Source organism: Ovis canadensis, chromosome 9 (genome assembly GCF_042477335.2).
Source record: "Ovis canadensis isolate MfBH-ARS-UI-01 breed Bighorn chromosome 9, ARS-UI_OviCan_v2, whole genome shotgun sequence".
Taxonomy (NCBI): Eukaryota; Metazoa; Chordata; class Mammalia; order Artiodactyla; family Bovidae; genus Ovis; species Ovis canadensis.
The window spans coordinates 103,866,895-103,892,236 of NC_091253.1; the positions used below are offsets into that span (position 1 = coordinate 103,866,895).

The 25,342-nt window shown below is 39.9% G+C and overlaps 1 protein-coding gene and 1 long non-coding RNA gene across 3 annotated transcripts in view; one reads left to right on the forward strand and one right to left on the reverse strand.

The window, feature by feature from the left end:
- Positions 1-25,342, forward strand: part of IMPA1 (inositol monophosphatase 1) — a 36,424-nt gene that overhangs the window by 8,630 nt on the left and 2,452 nt on the right. For both annotated transcript variants that reach the window (XM_069600722.1, XM_069600723.1), the window contains exons 4-8: positions 1,455-1,559; positions 2,794-2,839; positions 5,012-5,120; positions 8,149-8,257; positions 25,028-25,179. In XM_069600722.1, coding sequence (XP_069456823.1) covers positions 1,455-1,559; positions 2,794-2,839; positions 5,012-5,120; positions 8,149-8,257; positions 25,028-25,179 — 521 coding nt within the window. The remainder of the gene's footprint in view (positions 1-1,454; positions 1,560-2,793; positions 2,840-5,011; positions 5,121-8,148; positions 8,258-25,027; positions 25,180-25,342) is intronic.
- On the reverse strand, positions 66-25,342 carry LOC138446019 (uncharacterized). Its single transcript, XR_011259095.1, has 3 exons — positions 24,536-25,342; positions 22,272-22,368; positions 66-853 (listed from the first exon to the last, which is right to left on the reverse strand). It is a non-coding gene; the product is annotated as an uncharacterized lncRNA (long non-coding RNA).

Here is a 25,342-nt window from a genome sequence, read left to right on the forward strand (position 1 = left end):
ATTCCTTTTTAGAAAGAGGAGTGTTGGATGCTGGGAAGTTAGTGTGACAAATATCTGTCATAGAGAAGATTTGAAAGTTCAGTTTTATTCTCTATATTGCAAACATTTTTAGGTGCTAAAGGGGTGGTAGCTTTGAGTTTGAGAGAAAATACTAAAATCTGTCTCTCTTACGGGCACAGAAATACAACTAAAATATTGTCATCATTTTTAAGTTTTAACATTGTCATTTGCCAGTTCGTCTTGATCATGCCATCGGCCTTTCCTGGTATTTCAGCCACTGAGGAGAAAAAAAAATTAAAGCTGCATATGCTTTCTCTCAGTAAAAGGATTTATAGCTAAGAGAAAAAGAAATAAAAGAAATTCATGGTAATGATTATTAGGACTTTTCAGCTTTGAATAAAGGACATAAATAACAAAGAAAGTAGGAAAGGAAAGAAGAAATCCAATGAATTCAGACACCATTTACAGAGTTCGCCTGACATTTACTATGTAGTATGTTTTAGGAATGCATATTGATACAGTAATTTTGGTGGGTGATTTTCTTTCTCTAACTTATTTCATGTTCTCTGTATTATCTGTTGCCGCATAGCAAGTTACTCTTTAAAAACTTAACAGCTCTAGATATCATAGAGTTTTCTAGGATCAGGAATATGGGAGTAGCTGGAATGCGTGGTTCTGGCAAGGGTCTCATAGAGTCAATCTCCTCAAGGCTCAGCTGAGGCTAAAGGACCCATTCGCTTGTGGTTGTTGGTGACCTCAGTTCCTCGTGGCTTGTCTGCTGGCAGCTTCCTTCAGTTTCCTCACCACGCGGGCCCCTCCACAGAGTGGCTCACAGTGTGGTGAGCGGCTTCGCCTAGGAAGCAGAGGGAAGGGGAAGGAGGAGAAATAGAGTGAATAATACGGAAACCTCAGTGTCGTTTTGTCAGAGAGTCTTCAGAATTGCATGTTGTCACGTACACTTTGTTCTTCTGGCTAGAAATGAGTCACTAAGTCCAAATTCACACTCAAGGCAAGGGACATTAACCTCCACCTCTTGAAGAGAGGGTTACGAGAGAATTGGTAGACTTAAACCTCCACATTTCCTTAGTAAGTTATTAGCATGTGTCTTTCCTTATCTTGGTAATACATTTGAGAATTTTGAATTCTGTCATCTTTCACATAGCTTGTTTTGGGGGAAATAAAATTTTCTCACTTTCATCTGTCTGAAGGAAAAACAATAGAAAAGTGTAGTTGTGTAGACTTTTGTTATGTTTTATACAATGGCACCCCACTCCAGTCCTCTTGCCTGGAAAATCCCATGGACGGAGGAGCCTGGTAGGCTGCAGTCCATGGAGTCACTAAGAGTCGGACATGACTGAGCGACTTCACTTTCACTTTCACTTCATAGTAGACTAAGGGTTTGAAAATTATTGAAAACAGTGTAAAGATTCAGAATTTGTCATATTTGCTTTTAGTTTCATCGGTGAGGAATCTGTGGCAGCTGGGGAAAAAAGTATCTTAACCGACAACCCTACGTGGATCATTGACCCTATTGATGGAACAACTAACTTTGTACATGGGTATGTTTTTAAAATTTTAATATTGTAATTACTGTTTGTATATTAACTGAATGGACTGTTCAGTATGGTTTTCATAATCACATATACTTTAGAGAATTCTGTGATTGTAAAATATGTTATGCATAATTTTCATCAGCTTGGATGAGGTAATGAGCGATTAATGTTATAGACATGTGCAGTCAAGTGCCCTGTTCACCATTCTTGTTCTCATTGTAGAAACCACATAAAAATGTATGCAAGCAACATTGCTGCTTTGAAATCAATTAAGGAACTGACTAACTCAGTCCTAGAGTGTGCCTTTATAGAATGCATTTAATCCAGGAGAAGAAACTGTAAAAGAACATGGGTTTAGAATGTGTGACCTTGTGACCTTGGGCAAGTTACTTAATCTTTTTAAGCCTTAGTTTTATTTTTTTTCATTCTCTAAAATGGGCACATTGATGGTACCTGCCTCATAAGATTGTTGATGGGACCTAATGAGTTGTACATTTATATAAAAACTTAATATAGTGCCTGGCACAAAGTAAGTATGTAATTCAGTATATGCTGAGAAGAATATGTTGAAAAAATATATATATATGTATACAAATTAAGTGTATAAGTCCAAATACATAGAAGAAAGCCTGATGGAATTAAGAGTTTCAACAAGTAGCCGAGTTTGGTGGGATGACACATAATTGTTATATTTGAAGTTGCCGTACATGGCTGTATGTATCTTTACGAATAGAACTGTTAAAGCCATAAAGCTAAGAGGTAGGATCTATATATCATGGAATGTTACTGCAGAAAGATGCTCATGATATGAGGTAACATACAGAAGATTATAGTACAGTGGACAGTATGATCCCATTTTTGTTGACATTTAAGCTATATTCGTGGAACTTGGCATTCAAAAGTATAGAAAGGCATGCGGTGCCACGTGGCCTTCCCACTTCTGACCCCAGCTTCTCAGAACCCATTTCTGGAGGCATCTATTGTTACCCGTTTCTTGTGAATCCTTTGAGAGATGTCTCGTGCCTGGAGAAGCATTATGCGTGTATGCATCTGTGTATTCTCCCCGCCAACCCTCCACCCCCGCACTTACACAGAGAGCTGAACGCTGTATACACAGTTCTCGGGAGGGATGAGACTGTTCACAGGAAAAAAATTGTAAGCAGTTATATTATGAAAAAAAGTTTGTTGAAAATAAGTTCTATCTTGGTAAATTTGTGTGTGTGTTTTTTTTTTTTTTAAGATTTCCTTTTGTAGCTGTTTCAATTGGCTTTGTGGTAAATAAAAAGGTATGTTGTTTAAATTTATGGTTGGTAAAATGCCTTGCTCTCATTTTCTGAGAAAGAGTAAACGAGTCTCCATAATAAATTTAGGTTTGTCTCTATTCAATATATGCAGAGCATTATTTTGAAATAAAATACACGCCTGCTAAACTTGTTGTGATAGTTTTTTCCAGTGAAGAAAATGTAGTGTCTTCTGAGAAGATTTTACAAGGAAAAAATATGCACAAGTAACTGAAATACGATTCAGTATTTAATCACCGTTATATATGTGAATATGATAGGAATTGATGTAGGATCTGAAATGTTTAATGGAAAAGTTGGGTGCTAAGCTAGGAATGCTTTAGTAGACATTTAGTGAGGGGAAAGACCAGGATAGTGGTAGGGGCCAAGTATTCTGAGAAAATATAGAGTATATTCAGGAACCTAAATACTTGCTATATCTAAAGCCCAGTAGAGTATGCTCTACACCTATTGCGTTTCCATGCTATTTGAGTATTTGATTAATAAAAAGAATGATGTTTACTAACACCTTACATAACTGTTTTCAAGGAGTTTGTGATGTATTTGATCAACATGTACACAAAAGAGTTAAGAAAACCCTGAAAATAAAAACATATATTAGTGCAAATGAAATCTTTGTATTAATCAGTGAGAAATGATTGTATTAATCAATGAGAACCTTCAAAAGGAGATAAGCGAGCATTTCTCTTATCATCAGTTCTGGGCTGTAGAATTCCCAGTTCAGTGCAAAAGTTACATGTCGAACTATGAAAAAATTTTTAAAAAGTACTCTAAGAACATGAAGAGGGTATAACATATCCTGCCATCAGTGGTTTGAGGAAATCTTCATAATAAATAGAAGGGATCTTTGAATTTGGTCATGTGAGTTGGGTCATATTAGGAATTTTCCAGGTAAAGAAGAAAAGGAAAGCATTTTAATCAGAAAGAACAGTTTGGGGACGAGCGGGATGTGTATGGGCGACAGTGAGATGTTCATTGTACGTGAAACTCTGGAAATGGTTGAAGCAGAACTGGTGAGGTGAGCTTGCTGTGGTCAGGCCATGAGGCACTGTGGTCTGTCAGTGCCGGAACACTTAGTGGCTTCGAGGTGGTCGGAAACCAGGAGAGGTTTTGCAGTGCAGGGTGCCAATAATTCCAGCAACATTAGAGGTCACACCAGGGGGGTGGGCAGTTCTGAACTGAGATGGAGGCGGTGAGAATAACTGAGGAAATGGCCAAAATCAGGAAGTGTTTTCAAGATAAAATTGACTCATGGGGAAGGACTGAAGCGTGCGTGATCAGGTAGCAAGTGAGTGTGATCTCTTTGGCTGAAGTTCTGCAAGCCTGTGTTCTGAAGCACGACTCAGCCTGTGTTGATGGGGTTGGTGGGAGCCACACATAGAGGGATAGTTGGTTTTGCGGACCAGAAAGAGAAACCTGTAAGAATCGAGAGAGCTAAAAGGGAATTGGAAGAAAAGGAAGAATGAAAACCCCTGAGACACACAACTGTTGGGGGTTAGGCAGAGAATGTCAGAAGAAAAAGTGACCCCAAGAGAGATCGGAGGTAGGAGGACACCACCAGGAACACAGAGTATGGGGTTAACTGTTGGTGGTCCACAGCCTCCAGGTCTTCAGAGAAGACGTTTGGTCCGTAAGAGTCCGTTCACAATCTCTTTGCAGGGAGTTTCAAGAGATGCATGATCAGAGCAGAAGCCAGATTGTAATGTAGAAAGAGAATGAGAGACGCAAAGTCTCAACCACTGTGTGGCAAAGAAGAAAGGAGGAGAAGGTAATGAAGGCTTGGTGAGGGAGTGGAGTGGCGAAACAGTGGCGAAAGTACCAGAACCAAAGCCCAAGAGGCAGGGAGCCGTTGATGGAGCAGTGTTTCAGGGAAGGATTCACCTTAGAAAACAGCGAAGATTGCCTTCATCTGAGCTGGGAAGGAAAGAGGTCAAAACATAGGCCCCGAATTTGGAAATTGATGGGAGGGGAGTCAGGGTTCAGACCTGATGAGCTCTTCTTCAACTCAGCTGGGAATTAGCATTTTACAGAGCCCATGGTCTACCCATTTAAAAACATTAACATACCAGATATTCTTTTTGCTTTCTGAGAAACAGTATTGATTGAATGAAGAAAAATACTCAGGTTTTGTAAAGAAAGCTTGCATTCCTTCCACAGATGGAGTTTGGAATTGTGTACAGTTGCCTGGAGGATAAGATGTACACTGGCCGGAAAGGAAAAGGTGCCTTTTGTAATGGTCAAAAACTACAGGTTTCACGCCAAGAAGGTAGGTTTACCCTCTAATTTTTGGTGTGATTCATACCATGTACTGGTATGGTAACCTTAGAGTTCTCCAAGTGTTACCTGACTCATACGTGTGTCTGTTTCCTCTGTACCTTCTCATCGTGACCACAGTTGTGGATGCGGTCGTGGAAGCGGGGAAGGCAAGGGCAGTGGAGCAGACGACTCCGGCTTTGCCAGGGGCCCTTGGCGGAGCGAGAGTGCCTCCCACCCTCACGGCGCTATCGGGTCATTGCTTCAGCCTCTGTGTCTCAGATTCTTTCTAGAATTCCTCTGCTCTGATGCCACTGGGACTAGTTATTAGTAAATTGAAAGGGAAAAGGCCCTTCAAGTTGGAATCATTTAAAATGAGACATAAAGCTATTATATATGTAGGATGGGTAAACAGCATCTTTCTACTGTATAGCGCAGGGAACTATATTCAGGGTCCCATGGTAAACCATAATGGAAAAGAATATGAAAAAGAATACCTAGATACATATATGTAAAGCTATAACTGAATCACTTTGCTGTACAACAGAAACTAACACAACATAGTAAATCAACTGTACTTCAATATATTTTTTTAAAATGAGGCGTAACACTTTTTGTAATGAGCTTAGTGATCGGCCTTTTTAAGTCTGCTTTCTCTGGGACAGCTCACTGTGTTTTGGAGGCACTTATCTTCCCTAAAGCAATCCCAACATTTTCCACAGTTTACACTTGCAGATTCGTTTCTTTTCTTTTCTTTTTCTTTCTAAGATTCTTTTATGTGCAGCAAAAACTTTAGAATCCTCCTCCGCTTTTGTAATTTTTCTCCTCAGGCACTTAATTTGAGGGCAGATTTTGAATTTGTTTTCTTTTCATTGAACTCTAAGACCCCAGAGATTAGAAGATACATCCTAATTTTTGAGATGTTAACGTGAAAAAAATGTGCATTTCAGAATTGAAGGAATGTGGCAGCTTTTATAGAAAGAACTCGTTCCCCTTTTCTGTTATTTATCTCACTTAAACAGGTTATGTGATCGTTAGAAGAGTTCACAGTTATAAAAAAGGGTCAGAACAAGCTGGTGGGCGTACATCTCAGCTGTGGGTGCAGATGAAGTGTGAGGTGTCCCAAGAGTAGCCTGTGAGCCAGGAAGGTTGAGTGCTTCGTGAGCTTTGGTCACGATGTTTCCAAGAGAAAATGGAAAATGCAGGCTAATTTGTCAAGTTAGTGAATGAAGGTCAGATGATTTATTTCGATTTTACTGAAGCATAGTCGACTTACAGTGTGTTAATCTCCACTGTACAGCAAAGCGGCGCCACTGTACACTGCGTTCTTTTCCACATCCTTTTCCGTTGTGGCTGATCACAGGATGTCGGGCATGGCTCCCTCTGCTGTGTAGTAGGGCCTGTTTATCTGTTCTATAGGTAGTAGCTTGCGTTCTCCAATCCCAAACTCCCAGTCTTCCCTGCCCGCCTTCTCCCCTCGGGCGACCCCCAGGCGGTTCTCTGCCTGCTTCTGCTCCACAGGCATGTTCATGGGTCATGTGTTAGACTCCACGTGCAGGCGACGCTGTAAGATGTCTGCCTTTCTCTCTCGCTTCTCTCAGTACGATAGCCTCCAGGCTCACCCACTAGCTGCAAACGGCAGCATCTCGTGGTCGAGCAGCACTCCACTGTGCGCGTGCCCCGCATCCTCTCTGCCCACCCTCCTGCTGACGGGCACTGAGGTCGCGTCCATGTCGTGGCTGTTGTGAACAGTGCGGCAGCAGATGCAGGCGTGCATGTGTCTTTTCGAATTGCAGTTTTGTGTGGATACATGTCCAGCTAGATGATATGACAACTCCATTTTTGGTATTCTGAGGAACCTCCGTACTGTTTTCCATAGTGGTTACACCTGTTTACATTTCTACCAACAATCAGTCAGTCAGTCAGTTCATTCACTCAGTCATGTCCAGCTCTTTGCGACCCCATGGACTGCAGCACGCCAGGCCTCCCTGTCCATCACCAACTCCCGGAGCTTACTCAAACTCATGTCCATTGAGTTGGTGAAGCCATCCAACCATCTCATACTTTGTCATCCCCTTCTCCTCCCACCTTCAATCTTTCCCAGCATCAGAATCTTTTCAAATGAGTCAGTTCTCCATATCAGGTGGTCAAAGTATTGGAGTTTCAGCTTCAGCATCAGTCCTTCCAATGAATATTCAGGACTGATCTCCTTTAGGATGGACTGGTTGGATCTCCTTGCTGTCCAAGGGACTCTCAACAGTCTTCTCCAACACCACAGTTCAAAAGCATCAATTCTTAAGTGCTCAGCTTTCTTTATAGTCCAACTCTCACATCCATACATGACTACTGGAAAAACCATAGCCTTGACTAGATGGACCTTTGTTGGCAAAGTGATATCTCTGCTTTTTAATATGCTATCTAGGTTTGTCATAGCTTTTCTTCCAGGGAGCAAACGTCTTTTAATTTCATAGCTGCAGTCACCATCTGCAGTGATTTTGGAGCCCCAAAAAATAAAGTCTCACAGTTTCCATTGTTCCCCCATCTATTTGCCATGAAGTGATGGGACCGGATGCCATGACCTTCGTTTTCTGAATGTTGAGTTTTAAGCCAACTTTTTCACTCTTCTCTTTCACTTTCATCAAGAGGCTCTTTAGTTCTTCTTCACTTAACAGTGGTACAATTTAGTTTTAATTTTTGTTTTATTTCAAATCTATATATAAATTATTTATAAATTCTACTTTTAAAAAAAATATATAAGGCATTTGGTGGCTAAATGTATTATGTATGTAGGCAAACTGGTTATATTCTGCATTTTGGGGGAGGTAGTCTAAGAAGCTAGACGCCTTTTGATGATTATAAAAATGATGATAAAATGACTAGAAGAGAAGAAAAATTCATAAATATTTAAAGTCTTAGAAAGAAATATGATTCAACTAGGAAGAAGGATAAAAATGTCCAATTTGTTGAGCTACAAGTGTCAAACTTTTTTATCAGGTTCTTATTTATAAACTGTAGTAATTATTTGAAACTTTTTCTTTTAGATGTTACCAAATCTCTCTTGGTGACAGAGTTGGGCTCTTCCAGAACACCAGAGACTGTGAGAATTATTCTTTCTAATATGGAAAGGCTTCTTTGCCTTCCCATCCATGGGTAAGCTCTTTTCACTTTATCCCTAAAGTTGAACATTCTATTATATTAATGCTATAGATAATTTGACATTCTAAGGAATGAATTTTTATTTAGAAATGAACTTTTAATTAATAGACATGGAGTAAGTACCATAATTCTAATTTTAAAATGTGATTTTTATAACTTTTATTTGAAAATAATTTGAAATTTTAAAAAATTTGCAGAAATAAAAACCTATAAGAAACAGCAGTATGCAGTTAAAAACCTATAAGAACAACTCAGCTATTGTTAACATTGTGCCCATTGCTTTATCATTTTCTCATTCCTTCTTTTCCCTTTCTTTGTGTATGTGTGTGTGTGTGTAAATATTCTTTTTGTCCCCTCAACTATTTCATGGTAAATTACTTAGTGTGTGGCTCTTTATCCCTAAGTAATTCAGTTTGTTATTTCCTAAGAATAGGGATATTCTCTTCCATAACCACAACTATTGGCTTCATAGTTTTATCTATCCACACATACTTAGTTTTGTCAGTTGATATCTAACTATGTCTTCTATAGCTTTTTTTTTTTTTTTCCTCCAGGGCAAGATTCAGTCTAGGGTTAGCTTTACCTTTGGTTGTCATGTCTATTTCACTGCCTTTAATCTGGAACATTTCCATAGCCTAAGCATTACCCACTTTCTCTAAGTTTTCAAGTTATTTGCACAAGGTATGCTAGGTAGACTCTTATAGTTTATTTCTGGCCTGTCTTTATCAGTAGTTTTCTTCCCCCCCTTATCATTTCTTATTTTATGTTACTTGTTCTTCTTTTTTAAAAATCTTGCTTAAATTACTTGGCAGTTTGTCAGTTTTTTTTCAAAGAAAGAACCAGGATTTTGACTATTAATCTGGTCTGCTGTCTTTATCCTCCCTGCTTTAGTATCTTCATCATTGTGCTTTCTTGTCGTTCATTTTGTTGTTTCCTGTTTTTTTTTTTCCTTTTCAAGTAGAGAATTTATTTTTATGCTTTGATTTTTATTGAGGTGAGTATTTAGGCTATGAGTTTTTATCTGATTGCTGCTTTAAATGTATCTCACAGATTCTGATGTGTTTTCTTTTTTTTTTTTTTTTTTAATGTCTTAATTAGGTTTATTTTTATTTGTAATTAATAATCTTAAGAATAAAGACAAAGATTTGTAATGAAAACATAAGAAGCAGTGCTGGAGTTACTTTTTACAGTTTGTGATAGCATCATAAACAAAAGAATCAAGTCCTGTTTAGTGACTCAAATAATTGGTCCAATGCATTGCCTTTGGAAATGTCTAAACTGTGTCATTTCTCTCTTTGCTGGTTAATCATTAAACCCATCAGCATTTCAGGGTAAACCTAATCAGCTTCCAATTTATTGTCACTAAATTCATTAGAAAGTTGTTTCTAAAGTGTTAGTTCACGACAAATGAGCTTTTTGAACCATTTTAAAATACTTTCAGGACCTCGTATTTAGAGACAAAAATAAAAAAGTCATGCTTCTTTCTATGTCACTGGACTGAAATCCCACCGAGGAGAGTTCTCACTTAGCAATTCTAAAAGTCAGAATAGATTTTCAACTTGAAAAAGCACATCTTCTACTGCTATTCTCCAGTGTGGTTCAATCTTTTCTCCCTTTCCACGGATTTGATATTTAAGAAATTGAACTCTGACTTCAATTTAAAGGGTAACTGAGCACTTCTCTTTGGTTATCTTTTTCACCATTAACATAGTAAGATAAAACCTGATGAGAATAACTCTTTTTAACTCTTTGATCAGATTCATATTTTTTTTTTTGAGAAAGTTGATTGCTTTTTATTTTTTTTAATTTTTTTTTGATTTTTTTTAATTTTTTTTAATTTTAGTTTTTTATTTTTTAAATTTTAAAATCTTTAATTCTTACATGCATTCCCAAACATGAACCCCCCTCCCACCTCCCTCCCCATAACAACTTTCTGGGTCATACCCATGCACCAGCCCCAAGCATGCTGCATCCTGCGTCAGACATAGACTGGCGATTCAATTCACATGATAGTATACATGTTAGAATGTCATTCTCCCAAATCATCCCACCCTCTCCCTCTCCCTCTGAGTCCAAAAGTCCGTTATACACATCTGTGTCTCTTTCCCTGTCTTGCATACAGGGTCGTCATTGCCATCTTCCTAAATTCCATATATATGTGTTAGTATACTGTATTGGTGTTTTTCTTTCTGGCTTACTTCACTCTGTATAATCGGCTCCAGTTTCATCCATCTCATCAGAACTGATTCAAATGAATTCTTTTTAATGGCTGAGTAATACTCCATTGTGTATATGTACCACAGCTTTCTTATCCATTCATCTGCTGATGGACATCTAGGTTGTTTCCATGTCCTGGCTATTATAAACAGTGCTGCAATGAACATTGGGGTACATGTGTCTCTTTCAATTCTGGTTTCCTCGGTGTGTATGCCCAGAAGTGGGATTGCTGGGTCATAAGGTAGTTCTATTTGCAATTTTTTAAGGAATCTCCACACCGTTCTCCATAGTGGCTGTACTAGTTTGCATTCCCACCAACAGTGTAGGAGGGTTCCCTTTTCTCCACACCCTCTCCAGCATTTATTGCTTGCAGATTTTTGGATCGCAGCCATTCTGACTGGTGTGAAGTGGTACCTCATTGTGGTTTTGATTTGCATTTCTCTAATAATGAGTGATGTTGAGCATCTTTTCATGTGTTTGTTAGCCATCCGTATGTCTTCTTTGGAGAAATGTCTATTTAGTTCTTTGGCCCATTTTTTGATTGGGTCGTTTATTTTTCTGGAATTGAGCTGCATAAGTTGCTTGTATATTTTTGAGATTAGTTGTTTGTCAGTTGCTTCATTTGCTATTATTTTCTCCCATTCAGAAGGCTGTCTTTTCACCTTGCTTATAGTTTCCTTTGTTGTGCAGAAGCTTTTAATTTTAATTAGATCCCATTTGTTTATTTTTGCTTTTATTTCCAGAATTCTGGGAGGTGGATCATAGAGGATCCTGCTGTGATTTATGTCTGAGAGTGTTTTGCCTATGTTCTCCTCTAGGAGTTTTATAGTTTCTGATCTTACATTTAGATCTTTAATCCATTTTGAGTTTATTTTTGTGTGCGGTGTTAGAAAGTGATCTAGTTTCATTCTTTTACAAGTGGTTGACCAGTTTTCCCAGCACCACTTGTTAAAGAGATTGTCTTTACTCCATTGTATATTCTTGCCTCCTTTGTCAAAGATAAGGTGTCCATATGTGTGTGGATTTATCTCTGGGCTTTCTATTTTGTTCCATTGATCTATATGTCTGTCTTTGTGCCAGTACCATACTGTCTTGATGACTGTGGCTTTGTAGTAGAGCCTGAAGTCAGGCAAGTTGATTCCTCCAGTTCCATTCTTCTTTCTCAAGATTGCTTTGGCTATTCGAGGTTTTTTGTATTTCCATACAAATCTTGAAATTATTTGTTCTAGTTCTGTGAAAAATGTGGCTGGTAGCTTGATAGGGATTGCATTGAATTTGTAAATTGCTTTGGGTAGTATACTCATTTTCACTATATTGATTCTTCCAATCCATGAACATGGTATATTTCTCCATCTATTAGTGTCCTCTTTGATTTCTTTCATCAGTGTTTTATAGTTTTCTATATACAGGTCTTTAGTTTCTTTAGGTAGATATATTCCTAAGTATTTTATTCTTTTCGTTGCAATGGTGAATGGAATTGTTTCCTTAATTTCTTTTTCTACTTTCTCATTATTCGTGTATAGGAATGCAAGGGATTTCTGTGTGTTGATTTTATATCCTGCAACTTTACTATATTCATTGATTAGCTCTAGTAAATTTCTGGTGGAGTCTTTAGGGTTTTCCATGTAGAGGATCATGTCATCTGCAAACAGTGAGAGTTTTATCTCTTCTTTTCCAATTTGGATTCCTTTTATTTCTTTTTCTGCTCTGATTGCTGTGGCCAAAACTTCCAGAACTATGTTGAATAGTAGCGGTGAAATTGGACACCCTTGTCTTGTTCCTGACTTTAGGGGAAATGCTTTCAATTTTTCACCATTGAGGATAATGTTTGCTGTGGGTTTGTCATAGATAGCTTTTATTATGTTGAGGTATGTTCCTTCTATTCCTGCTTTCTGGAGAGTTTTTATCATAAATGGATGTTGAATTTTGTCAAAGGCCTTCTCTGCATCTATTGAGATAATCATATGGTTTTTATTTTTCAATTTGTTAATGTGGTGAATTACATTGATTGATTTGCGGATATTGAAGAATCCTTGCATCCCTGGGATAAAGCCCACTTGGTCATGGTGTATGATCTTTTTAATGTGTTGTTGGATTCTGATTGCTAGAATTTTGTTGAGGATTTTTGCATCTATGTTCATCAGAGATATTGGCCTGTAGTTTTCCTTTTTTGTGACATCTTTGTCAGGTTTTGGTATTAGGGTGATGGTGGCCTCATAGAATGAGTTTGGAAGTTTACCTTCCTCTGCAATTTTCTGGAAGAGTTTGAGGAGGATAGGTGTTAGCTCTTCTCTAAATTTTTGGTAGAATTCAGCTGTGAAGCCATCTGGACCTGGGCTTTTGTTTGCTGGAAGATTTCTGATTACAGTATCAATTTCCGTGCTTGTGATGGGTCTGTTAAGATTTTCTATTTCTTCCTGGTTCAGTTTTGGAAAATTGTACTTTTCTAAGAATTTGTCCATTTCTTCCACGTTGTCCATTTTATTGGCATACAACTGCTGATAGTAGTCTCTTATGATCCTTTGTATTTCTGTGTTGTCTGTTGTGATCTCTCCATTTTCATTTCTAATTTTATTGATTTGATTTTTCTCTCTTTGCTTCTTGATGAGTCTGGCTAATGGTTTGTCAATTTTATTTATCCTTTCAAAGAACCAGCTTTTGGCTTTGTTGATTTTTGCTATGGTCTCTTTTGTTTCTTTTGCATTTATTTCTGCCCTAATTTTTAAGATTTCTTTCCTTCTACTAACTCTGGGGTTCTCCAACTCTTCCTTTTCTAGTTGCTTTAGTTGTAGAGTTAGGTTATTTATTTGACTTTTTCTTGTTTCTTGAGGTATGCCTGTATTGCTATGAACTTTCCTCTTAGCACTGCTTTTATAGTGTCCCACAGGTTTTGGGTTGTTGTGTTTTCATTTTCATTAGTTTCTATGCATATTTTGATTTCTTTTTTGATTTCTTCTGTGATTTGTTGGTTATTCAGAAGTGTGTTGTTCAACCTCCATATGTTGGAATTTTTAATAGTTTTCCTCCTGTAATTGAGATCTAATCTTAATGCATTATGGTCAGAAAAGATGCTTGGAATGATTTCGACTTTCTTGAATTTATCAAGTTTAGCTTTATGGCCCAGGATGTGATCTATCCTGGAGAAGGTTCCATGAGCACTTGAAAAAAAGGTGAAATTCGTTGTTTTGGGGTGAAATGTCCTATAGATATCAATTAGGTCTAACTGATCTAATGTATCATTTAAAGTTTGCGTTTCTTTGTTAATTTTCTGTTTAGTTGATCTGTCCATAGGTGTGAGTGGGGTATTAAAGTCTCCCACTATTATTGTGTTATTGTTGATTTCCCCTTTCATACTTGTTAGCATTTGTCTTACATATTGTGGTGCTCCTATATTGGGTGCATATATATTTATAATTGTTATATCTTCTTCTTGGATTGTTCCTTTGATCATTATGTAGTGGCCTTCTTTGTCTCTTTTCACAGCCTTTGTTTTAAAGTCTATTTTATCGGATATGAGTATTGCCACTCCTGCTTTCTTTTGGTCTCTATTCGCGTGGTATATCTTTTTCCAGCCCTTCACTTTCAGTCTGTATGTGTCCCTTGTTTTGAGGTGGGTCTCTTGTAAGCAGCATATAGAGGGGTCTTGTTTTTGTATCCATTCGGCCAGTCTTTGTCTTTTGGTTGGGGCGTTCAACCCATTTACGTTTAAGGTAATTATTGATAAGTATGATCCCGTTGCCATTTACTTTATTGTTTTGGGTTCGGGTTTATACACCCTTTTCGTGTTTCCTGTCTAGAGGATATCCTTTAGAATTTGTTGGAGAGCTGGTTTGGTGGTGCTGAATTCTCTCAGCTTTTGCTTGTCTGTAAAGCTTTTGATTTCTCCTTCGTATTTGAATGAGATCCTTGCTGGGTACAGTAATCTGGGCTGTAGGTTATTGTCTTTCATCACTTTAAGTATGTCTTGCCATTCCCTCCTGGCCTGAAGAGTTTCTATTGACAGATCAGCTGTTATCCTTATGGGAATCCCCTTGTGTGTTATTTGTTGTTTTTCCCTTGCTGCTTTTAATATTTGTTCTTTGTGTTTGATCTTTGTTAATTTGATTAATATGTGTCTTGGGGTGTTTCGCCTTGGGTTTATCCTATTTGGGACTCTCTGTGTTTCTTGGACTTGGGTGATTATTTCCTTCCCCATTTTAGGGAAGTTTTCAACTATTATCTCCTCAAGGATTTTCTCATGGTCTTTCTTTCTGTCTTCTTCTTCTGGGACTCCTATAATTCGAATGTTGGAGCGTTTCATATTGTCCTGGAGGTCTCTGAGATTGTCCTCGTTTCTTTTAATTCGTTTTTCTTGTTTCCTCTCTGATTCATTTATTTCTACCATTCTATCTTCTATTTCACTAATCCTATCTTCTGCCTCCGTTATTCTACTATTTGTTGCCTCCAGAGAGTTTCTGATCTCATTTATTGTGTTATTCATTATATTTTGACTCTTTTTTATTTCTTCTAGGTCCTTGTTAAACCTTTCTTGCATCTTCTCAATCCTTGTCTCTAGGCTATTTATCTGTGTTTCCATTTTGATTTCAAGATTTTGAATCATTTTCACTATCAATATTCGGAATTCCTTCTCCTGTAGATTCCCTACTTCTTCCTCTTTTGTTTGGTTTGGTGGGCAACTTTCCTGTTCCTTTACCTGCTGAGTATTCCTCTGTCTCTTCATCTTGGTTATATTGCTGTGTTTGGGGTGGCCTTTTTATATTCTGATAATTTGTGGAGTTCTCTTTATTATGGAGCTTCCTCACTTTGGGTGGGGTTCTATCAGTGGCTTGTCAAGGTTTCCTGGTTAGGGAGGCTTGTGTTGGAGTTTTGGTGGGTGGAGCTGGGTTTCTTCTCTCTGGAGTGCAGTGGAGTGACCCGTAATGGGTTATGAGACATCAAAGGTTTTGGGATAATTTTGAGCTGCCTGTATATTGAGGCTCAGGGGAGTGTTCCTGTGTTGCTGGAGAATTTGGGTGGTATGTCTTGTTTTGGAACTTGTTGGCCCTTGGGTGGAGCTTGGTTTCAGTGTAGGTATGAAGGCATTTGATGAGCTCCTATTGCTTAATGTTCCCTGAATTCAAGAGTTCTCTAATGTTTTCAGGCTTTGGGTTTAAGCTTCCTGCTTCTGGTTTTCAGTTTTATTTTTACAGTAGCCTCTAGACTTCTCCATCTATACAGCACCGATGATAAAACATCTAGGTTAAAGATGAAAAGTTTCTCCACATTGAAGGACACTCAGAGAGGTTCACTGAGTTACAAGGAGAAGAGAAGATGGAGGGGGTAGTTAGAGGTAACTGGAATGAGATGCGGTGAGATCAAGAGAGGAGAGAGCAAGCTAGCCAGTAGTCACTTCCTTATGTGCGCTCTATAGTCTGGACTGCTCAGAGGTATTTACAGAGTTATACGGGGAAGAGGAGAGGGAGGAAGTAGACAGAGGTGACCAGGAGGATAAGAGAGAGGAATGAGTAGGAGAGAGACAAATCCTGCCAGTAACCAGTTCCTTAGGTGTTCTCTACCGTCTGGAACACACAGAGATTCACAGAGTTGGATAGAGAAGAAATGGGGGAGAAAAGAGACAGAGGCCACCTGGTGGAGAAAAAGGAGAGTCCAGAGGAGGAGAGAGTGGTCAAGCCAGTAATCTCGCTCTCAGGTAAACTTGGGTAGTGAAGTTTGGGTTTTTAAATGTACAAAATTGACAACAAAAACCTAAGAGCAAAGATTAAAAATCTGGAGTAGAGGTTGGATTTTCATAGATACAATATTAAAGAAAAGCAGAAGGAAAAAGGAAGAAAGAAAAAAAAAGAATTATTAAAAAACAAACAAACAAAAAAAAACAAAACAAAACACCAACAACCATCCAAAGAGTATATATGGTGTTTGCCTTAAAAAAAAAAAAAAAGTCTTTTTTTTTTTTAAAAAATAGTAATGCTAGGTTATAGAAATAAAAATTAGAGGAGAAATAGAAGACTTAACAATTAAAAAAAAGCTCGGAAAAAAAATGAAAAAAAAAAGCAAAAAGCAAAAAAAAAAGAATGATTTTAAAAATATTAAAAAATTAAAAATATATCTGGCTCTTCTCTGATGTTATGGGCCGTGTGGGCTCACTTCCAAGGTGGTTCCCTCTGTTTAACTTCTTCTGTTTGCTGGTTTTTAGGCTCACTAGTTCAGTCGCGCTGTGGGGAGGGGGGATGCTGCAAACAAATAGCACTGTCGTGTGTACACAGTATCTCTGCCCCGCTTGACCTGTCCTTTCTCGCGGCGCACAAACCGCTCCGGCTCTACGATGCTCAGCCGGGAACCGTCTGGGGCCGGCCCTAGGCTGCGTGCACTTCCCCGGTCCAAGCCGCTCAGGTTCGGTGCTCAGGCAGCCCTCAGAGGCACAAATGCGGCTGGGACTGCGCTTTGTGCCCTTCCCAGGTCCGAGTAGCTCAGGAGTTTGGCGAGCGCAATCGCCGCGGCTTGTCACCTTTTCCGCCGCTGCCGCTCAGCTCTCTGGGTGGACCGCTGGCGCACCCCGTGAGGCAGACTGTGACTGTCCAGCACCCCCAGAAGTCTTAGCAAAGGAGCCTGCTTGCAGTTAGGTAAGTAAAGTCTCTCCGGGTCTGCAATTGCCCCTTTCCAGTCCTTACAGCTCTGGCTGCCTGTCCCCGGCGGGGAATGGTCTGCAGCCGGCTTTTTCCGCTCCGTCCTTTGTTCTGTGCTCAGTCCTGGTGGTGTCTTATGTTCGAGCTTTTCGCGTGGTAGCTATCCCACAGTCTGGTTTGCTAGCCCAAGTTAGATCGTTCTGGTTGCGGGTGGGGCGTTCCTGCCCGATTCTTGCAAAGCTCTGCAGCCCGCGCCTCCCGCGCGTCCCTGCCCTGCCCCCACTTCCCAATGGCGGATGCAGGCGTCTGTGCTGCTTTTCCGCTGGGGGAGTTACTGGTGGGCTTGTAATCTGTTGGTTTTAATTATTTATCTATTTTTCCTTCCTATTATGTTGCCCTCTGTGTTTCCAAGGCTCGCCACAGACTCGGCAGGGAGAGTGTTTCCTGGTGTTTGGAAACCTCTCTTCTTAAAATTCCCTTCCCGGGACGGGCTTCCCTTCTCGGGACGGAGCTCCCTCCCCACCTCCTTTGTCTCCTTTTTCGTCTTTTATATTTTTTCCTACCTGTTTTTGAAGACAATGGTCTGCTTTTCTGGTTGCCTGATGTCCTCTGCCAGCCTACAGAAGTTGTTTTGTGGAGTTTGCTCGGCGTTGAAATGTTCTTTTGAGGAATTTGTGAGGGAGAACGTGATCTTCCCGTCCTATTCCTCCGCCATCTTTCCCTCTCCTCCCCTGATGTGTTTTCATTGCAATTATTTTTCTGGTAACTTCTGTTTGTATTTCCCCTTTTACCCAAGAGTTGTATTCTTAAACTTCCATGGGGAAATGCTTTTTGTGCTTTCTTAGTTTTGCTTTTTAATTTGTAGTTTTATTACATTGTAATAAGTATATTTCATGGAGCTTTATGTTTCCTTTGTGCCCAGTATATGATCAGTTTTTGTGGAACTTCTGTATGCACTGGAAAAAAGTACACTTTGTACTTTGATGTTTGGACTTGAAATCTACTTTGACATCAGAATCGCAGTCCCTGCTCTTCTCATTGTTTCCATTTGTCTGGTTAATCTTTGTCCACCTTTATTTTTAGTGGTTTTGAAATCAGTGCATTTTAAGTACACCTCTTGAATACACCATAGGGTGGAGTTTTGCTCTATAATCAATTTGAAAATCTTTTCTTTTTAATAAAAAAGTTAGGCTTGTTCATTTATTTATATGACCATTTTGTTTGGTCTCAATTTTGTGTTATCTTCTGTTGTATTGTGATTTGTATATTATGTTATGTTGTATATTAAGTACTCTGTACTTATTTAGTGTATCCTCTTTTTTTTCTCTTTTTCTGTTTATAAGAGATTCCATTTTATTCTCATGGGTTTCTTTTGTATTAAAGCTCTTTATAGTGCCCTTAATGTTCTTTTTTCTTATGTAACCGTTCCGTTAGTTCTGTAAAGACTCCAGAACTGCTTGGCTGCCGCCTGTTGCCTGTATGACATCCAGTGATTTTACTCTGCTTCTCTCTTTTTCTCTCCCTCTTAGTCTAGCTTGTTGTTTTTTTTTAAGTTGCAGTCTTTCCAGTTTGTTGGGCGTGCTGTTACTACGTATTGTCTCACCCATAGTCCCATCCTGTGGTCTTAGTTTTTCCTTTATAAAACGGTCACTGTCCTCTGGAGTCTTCCTGGTGTCAGAAGTTCAGAAACCATTGAGTCACTGAATTCAATATTTATTGTGCACACACCAAAAAGTCACTTTGCAAACCAGGAACACCCAGACCAAAACATGGGATGAGGCTCAGCCATGTATTGTTATAAAGCAGCTTATACGGTGAGAAGGCAGAGACAACTTATTCTTCAAAACGATTGGCTATAATAGAGTTTCCTTAAATGATAGGGAATTGATTAGCGGTTAACTCATATCTACCTTGAGAAACAATTTGAGGTTTGCTTGTAATTTTCAGAAGCATAAGCAAGAGATGATCCAGGTCTAGTTACTTTTGCAAAATGTGCTAAATTAAGCTTTGTTTTCATGACTAAACTGATTTGGTCCGCTCCGGGAATTTTCAAGACTGGTCTCTGCTTTTTGCTCTAACACCTATCACCTTTGGATTGGTGAAGCTCATCCTCTAGTAGATTCCTTGGGAAGGGCTCCTGTGCATGGTATGCCATGATTTCTGGCATATTCCAACCTGTTTTCCTATGGTCTTGAAACTCCAAGGACAGCTTGGCTGGATAGAACATCCTTAGTGAAAGAAAGTATGAAGAATATTTCTTCAAAAATGCTGTTTCACTGTTGCTTTGCTTTGTATGTTGTTTTTGAGAAATCTGATGCCAGTCTGATTTTATTGGCTTTTAAATTATTTCATGTTTTGTTTGGAGTCTCTGAGACATTTTTTTTTTCCTTTTAATCTTTCATGGCTGGCACTTTTATAAGGGTATATCTTGGAGTTCTTAGAGTTGCTTGTTGTGGGATGGTTTTCTCCCTTTAATCGGTAGATTAATGTCTCTTTTCTTTTTTTCTGGCAAGTTTCTTGAATTTTAAATATTAGTTCACTTATACTGTTTTCTTTTTCTTCTTCAAAGACCCCAGCAGGAGCATTCAGCCTCCTTTGTATCGTCTCTTCTGTTACTTTCTCTCTGGCCCTTTTTACTTTCTTTTAGTTTTTTCTCACTGCTCTTTTTCAAGCTTTCATTTGCATCTGTTCTCTTTAAGGGTACCTTGTGGTTCAGTCTTAATTTTTGATAAAGTTTTATCTTTTTACACTCCCCTTCATTTCTAAGTTCTATTATCTCTTATATTATTTTCTCCTTTTATTTCATTCACTTCTGGGCTTACTTTTCCTTTGGCAGAGCAACTCTATCAGCCGGAAAAGCCCACACACTTTATTACTAGGGTGGTTGGTGTCTCACTGTAGTTGCGTGCAGCTGTGTCTCCTTCTTCCCGTCTCTGTTCACTTTGGGATCTGGGTTCCTGGTTCTTTCTTCATTAGCTCTGTTTTGTGTAGTTTCTGTTATGAATCTCTGTCAGGTGTAGGAGGTGGGGATTGGCATGTCATTTTCTCTTTCATTTCTCAGGATTTTTCATTTCTTTTACTTTTTAAAGACTTATTCATTTATTTCTGGCGGTGCTGGGTCTTCATTGCCATGCTCAGGCTTTCTCTAGTTGTGACGAGCAGGGCTGCTCTCCACGGCGGGCCACAGGCTCTGGGGCACACGGGCTCAGGGGCTGTGGCGCACAGGCTTTAGGGCACATGGGCTCAGGGGCTGTGGCATACGGGCTTTACGGTACCCGGGCTCAGGGGCTGGGGCTCACGGGCTTCAGTAGTTGTGGCTCTTGGGCTCTGGAACGTGAGTCAGTCATGGTGGTTTCCAGGCTTAGTTGCTCCATGGCATGTGGGGTCTTCCCAGACCAGGGATTGAACCCGCATCCCCTGTATTGGCAGGTGGATTCTTTACCACTAGATCATCAGGGAAGCTCACGACCTCCTTTATTTTAAATTGAAGTATCAGTTCAGTTCAGTTCAGTTGCTCAGTCGTGTCCGACTCTTTGCAACCCCATGAATCGCAGCACGCCAGGCCTCCCTGTCCATCACCAACTCCTAGAGTTCACTCAGGCTCACGTCCATCAAGTCGGTGATGCCATCCAGCCATCTCATCCTCTGTCGTCCCCTTCTCCTCCTGCCCCCAATCCCTCCCAGCATCAGAGTCTTTTCCAATGAGTAAACCCTTCACATGAGGTGGCCAAAGTACTGGAGTTTCAGCTTTAGCATCATTCCTTCCAAAGAAATCCCAGGGTTGATCTCCTTCAGAATGGACTGGTTGGATCTCTTTGCTGTCCAAGGGACTCTCAAAGAGTCTTCTCCAACACCACAGTTCAAAAGCATCAATTCTTTGGTGCTCAGCCTCCTTCACAGTCCAACTCTCACATCCATACATGACCACAGGAAAAACCATAGCCTTGACTAGATGGACCTTAGTTGGCAAAGTAATGTCTCTGCTTTTGAATATGCTATCTAGGTTGCTCATAACCTTTCTTCCAAAGAGTAAGCGTCTTTTAATTTCATGGCTGCAGTCACCATCTGCAGTGATTTTGGAGTCCCCAAAAAAATAAAGTCTGACACTGTTTCCCCATCTATTTCCCATGAAGTGATGGGACTGGATGCCATGATCTTCATTTTCTCAATGTTGAGCTTTAAGCCAACTTTTTCACTCTCCTCTTTCACTTTCATCAAGAGGCTTTTGAGTTTCTCTTCACATTCTGCCATAAGGGTGGCATCATCTGCATATCTGAGGTTATTGAGATTTCTCCTGGCAAACTTGATTCCAGCTTGTGTTTCTTCCAATCCAGCGTTTCTCATGATGTACTCTGCATAGAAGTTAAATAAGCAGGGTGACAATATACAGCCTTGACGTACTCCTTTTCCTATTTGGAACCAATCTGTTGTTCCATCCAGTTCTAACTATTGCTTCCTGACCTGCATACAGATTTCTCAAGAGGCAGGTCAGGTGGTCTGGTATTCCCATCTCTCTTAGAATTTTCCACAGTTTATTGTGATCCACAGTCAAAGGCTTTGGCATAGTCAATAAAGCAGAAATAGATGTTTTTCTGGAACTCTCTTGCTTTTTCCATGATCCAGTGGATGTTGGCAAATTGAAGTATAACTGTATATTAATTATCAGTGAGATTTATGAGGCAGAGTAAATCATTATGGTTCAGTTTCCTTTTATTAACTATTTGGGGGTTCATTTAACGAAATGCACTATATTTTTTACTTCAGTGATGTTTCTTGTGTGTTACTTTAGGGAGTGACTTGATCATGACATGGCTCCTCTTTTGAGGCCCTCGAATCTGCTGGCCACTTTGCTTCTGTTGTTTCTAGTCATTGCAGCCATAGCCAAGTCAGTTATCCCCATTCCGATGACAAGAAGAGTAAAACTTGAAGAAGAAACTTCTTTCAAAATTACAGCTTTTAAGCCACTGAGCAGGGGAGCAAACTCAAATCTTTGTGATTCTGAAGATGGATAGATTCTTTTTAGCTCTATACCATCCTAACTGTAAAGAAGGATCAGACTAACATAGGATTCAGACAGAACACATTTGCAAAATCTAGGCCACAGCCTCAATTGTTTGGCAATTAAGTACTATCTTTAGTAATACTTACCCATAAAAGATTATACTTACTGATCAAAAGACCTCTTGCCAGAGAGCTGTTGAGATTCATCAGAAGTAGGCAGAAGCGTTGCATCTAGCGTTGGTCTTCCAGCCCAAGGTTCTGTGTCTGAATAGAATGCCGAGAGATGATTTGTGGAAGACCTTGGTATTTTCTTTCTATGATGTGAGATATGAACTATCACATTTCCCCTGAGAAAGTGGGGCAAGTGCACCATTCTTGATAACTGAAAAAAGCCATAATGTTGATTTGGGTTTATATATCTATGGACATTTTTGGAGTTGCTAGTTCTTAATTTTGATATATAATAAAACTGTAGGCAGTAAAATGTATTTGAAAATCAAGGGCATCATGTAATTCTGGTCCTTTTTTGTTGTTGAATTGTACTGGCATGAAGGATGTAGTCGGCACAGTACTAGTTTACGTTTATTTTTTAGATGCAAAACAGATGCCACATTATTTCTTTTTTAATTTTAATTGTATTGGAGTATAGTTAATTTCGTTTCAGGGGTATAGCAAAGTGATTCAGTTACACACATTCATATTCATTCTTGTTTAGGTTCTTTTCTCACATGGGTTGTCCCAGAAGATTGAGTAGACTTCGCTGTGCTAGACAGTAGGCCCTTGTTGGTTGTCTGTCTTACATACAGTGGTGTGTGTTCATCTCAGCCCTGATTGATGCCTCCCCCATGTTTCCCCTGTGGACCATAAGCTTGCTTTCAGTATCTGTCTGTTTCTGTTTTGTGAATAAGTTCATTTGTCTCAATTTTTTAAAATTAGATTCCATGTATCATACGATATTACTGACATGTAAAATCCTCTTATTTTTTAAAAAATAATGAAGGGTCTCAGTGAACAATCCTGACTGCTTTATTTTCAGAGGACTTCCTGGTGGCTTAGAGGGTAAAGCATCTGCCTGCAATGCGGCAGACCTAGGTTTGATCCCTGGGTTGGGAAGATCCCCTGGAGAAGGAAATGGCAACCCATTCCAGTATTCTGGCCTGGAGAATTCCATGGAGAGTCAGACAGACATGACTAAGTGATTTTCACTTTCATTTTCAAACAATTAAAAAAAGAGTTTGTAGTAAAAACCATTTGAAAGTAGTCAATTTACAGACATGGCGACTCCTTTTTCTTAAATACTTCCGTGTGTGTATTTTTGATAAAGGACATACACTGAGATAACCACAGCACAGTTATAAAGTTATAAAGGAAATTAGCTTTGATCCATTGGCTAATACAGTGACAATTAAATTTTGAAAGAATTCTAATCCAAGGTCCAAGCCAGAATCATATGCTGCACTCTAAGTGTCATTCTCATCAAGCTTTTTTTTTGAGATTCATAGGATTCGGCTGTGCTGGGTCTTGGCTGTGGCGAGGGGGCTGCTCTCCACGGGGGTGCGGGGCCCCTCCCTGCAGGGCCTCCTCTGGTCCGGACGCACAGCCCCGCACGGGTGAAGGAGTTGCGGCTCCCAGGCTCTAGAGCCTGGCTCAGGGACTGCGGTGCTTGGGCTCAGTTGCTCCTTGGCACGTGGGGTCTTCCCGGACCAAGGATCAAACCTGTATCCCTGCATTGGCAGGCAGATTCTTTACCATTTGAGCCACCAGGGAAGCCCTCATCAATGCCTTTTAATCTAGAACAGTTGCTTAGCCTCTATCTTTTATGACCTTGACGTTTTTGAAAAATATAGGGCAGCTGCTTTACAGCATGCCTTCTGATTTGAGTTTGTTGGATTTCCTCTTGATTAGATTTGGGTTAGGCACTTTTGGCAGGAATGCAGCCGAAGCTCTGTTATGTCCTCCTTCTCAGTCCATTCTGTCAGGAGACACAGAGTACCTTTGTTCCGTTGTGTGTGTGTGTGTGTGTGTGTGTGTGTGTGTGTGTGTGTGTGGCTCAGTCGTGTCCAACTCTTTGTGACCCCATGGACTGTGGCCCACCAGGCTTCTCTGTCCGTGGAATTCTCCAGGCAAGAATACTGCAGCGGGTTGTCATGCCCTCCTCCAGGGAATCCCCCAATCCTGGGATGAACCCAGGTCTCCTGCATTGCAGGCAGATTCTTTACCAGCTGAGCCACCAGGGATGCCCTTTGTCCCATTACTGGATGCTAACTTTGATCACTTGGTAGTGATCTTGCCATCCTTCCCATCGTAATTATTATGTATCTTATAGGGAGATACTTTGATGTGTAAATATCAATCGTTTTAGCATTTATTGATGATTCTTTCCTGAATCAGTTATTACTATAATGGCTAATAAAGTGATGTCTATACTTACCCTAACTTGGTGTATTTCCAAGGACAAGGTTCAGTGAGAAGGCAGACCTGAAGCAGGCCTCGTGGGCAGGCCTCAGTGTCAGCAGAGCCCAGTGGGGCTGTCACCTCCTGGGCACACACGCCGATGCCTGCGCTGCTGGGGGTGGCCAGGGGCACACTTGCACGAAACTCCTGCAGACGGCTTGTATTGTGGGGCACTCGTCCCCAGATGTAGACCACAGTGACAAAGCATGCATGCCACGGTGGCGGAATTAGTGCCCAAAGTATCATCATTTTAATGTTTTTCTTACACATGATTGCTTTGTTAGGCTTCATTCTGTCTGTAGTGTATCATGATAATTAGGTTTTACGTATTTTGATTTTAAAATTAAGTACCACCCTTTTTTTTTAACAGTCTGTAGATTGGTTCAAGTGATCTCAGTCCCCACTTGAAACTGCAGCTAAGGAGGAATGCCTTATTTGAAGATTTATGTTTTCCCATCTTGTCTGTTAGGATCCGGGGTGTTGGAACAGCAGCTCTGAACATGTGCCTGGTGGCCGCTGGGGCTGCGGACGCGTATTATGAAATGGGGATCCACTGCTGGGATGTTGCGGGTGCCGGCATCATCGTGACTGAAGCTGGCGGAGTGCTCCTGGATGTCACAGGTAAAACTGCGGAACAGGAAGGCTTTGTTTTCTTCCCATACCTATGGGACAGTACTCCAAATATGGCTTTTTTTTTTTTAGATGTATCTTTAAATGTTTCCCTTTACTATTTTTTTCGATGTTTACACTTCAGCTCTTCAGGCAACACAAACCATGTAATTTT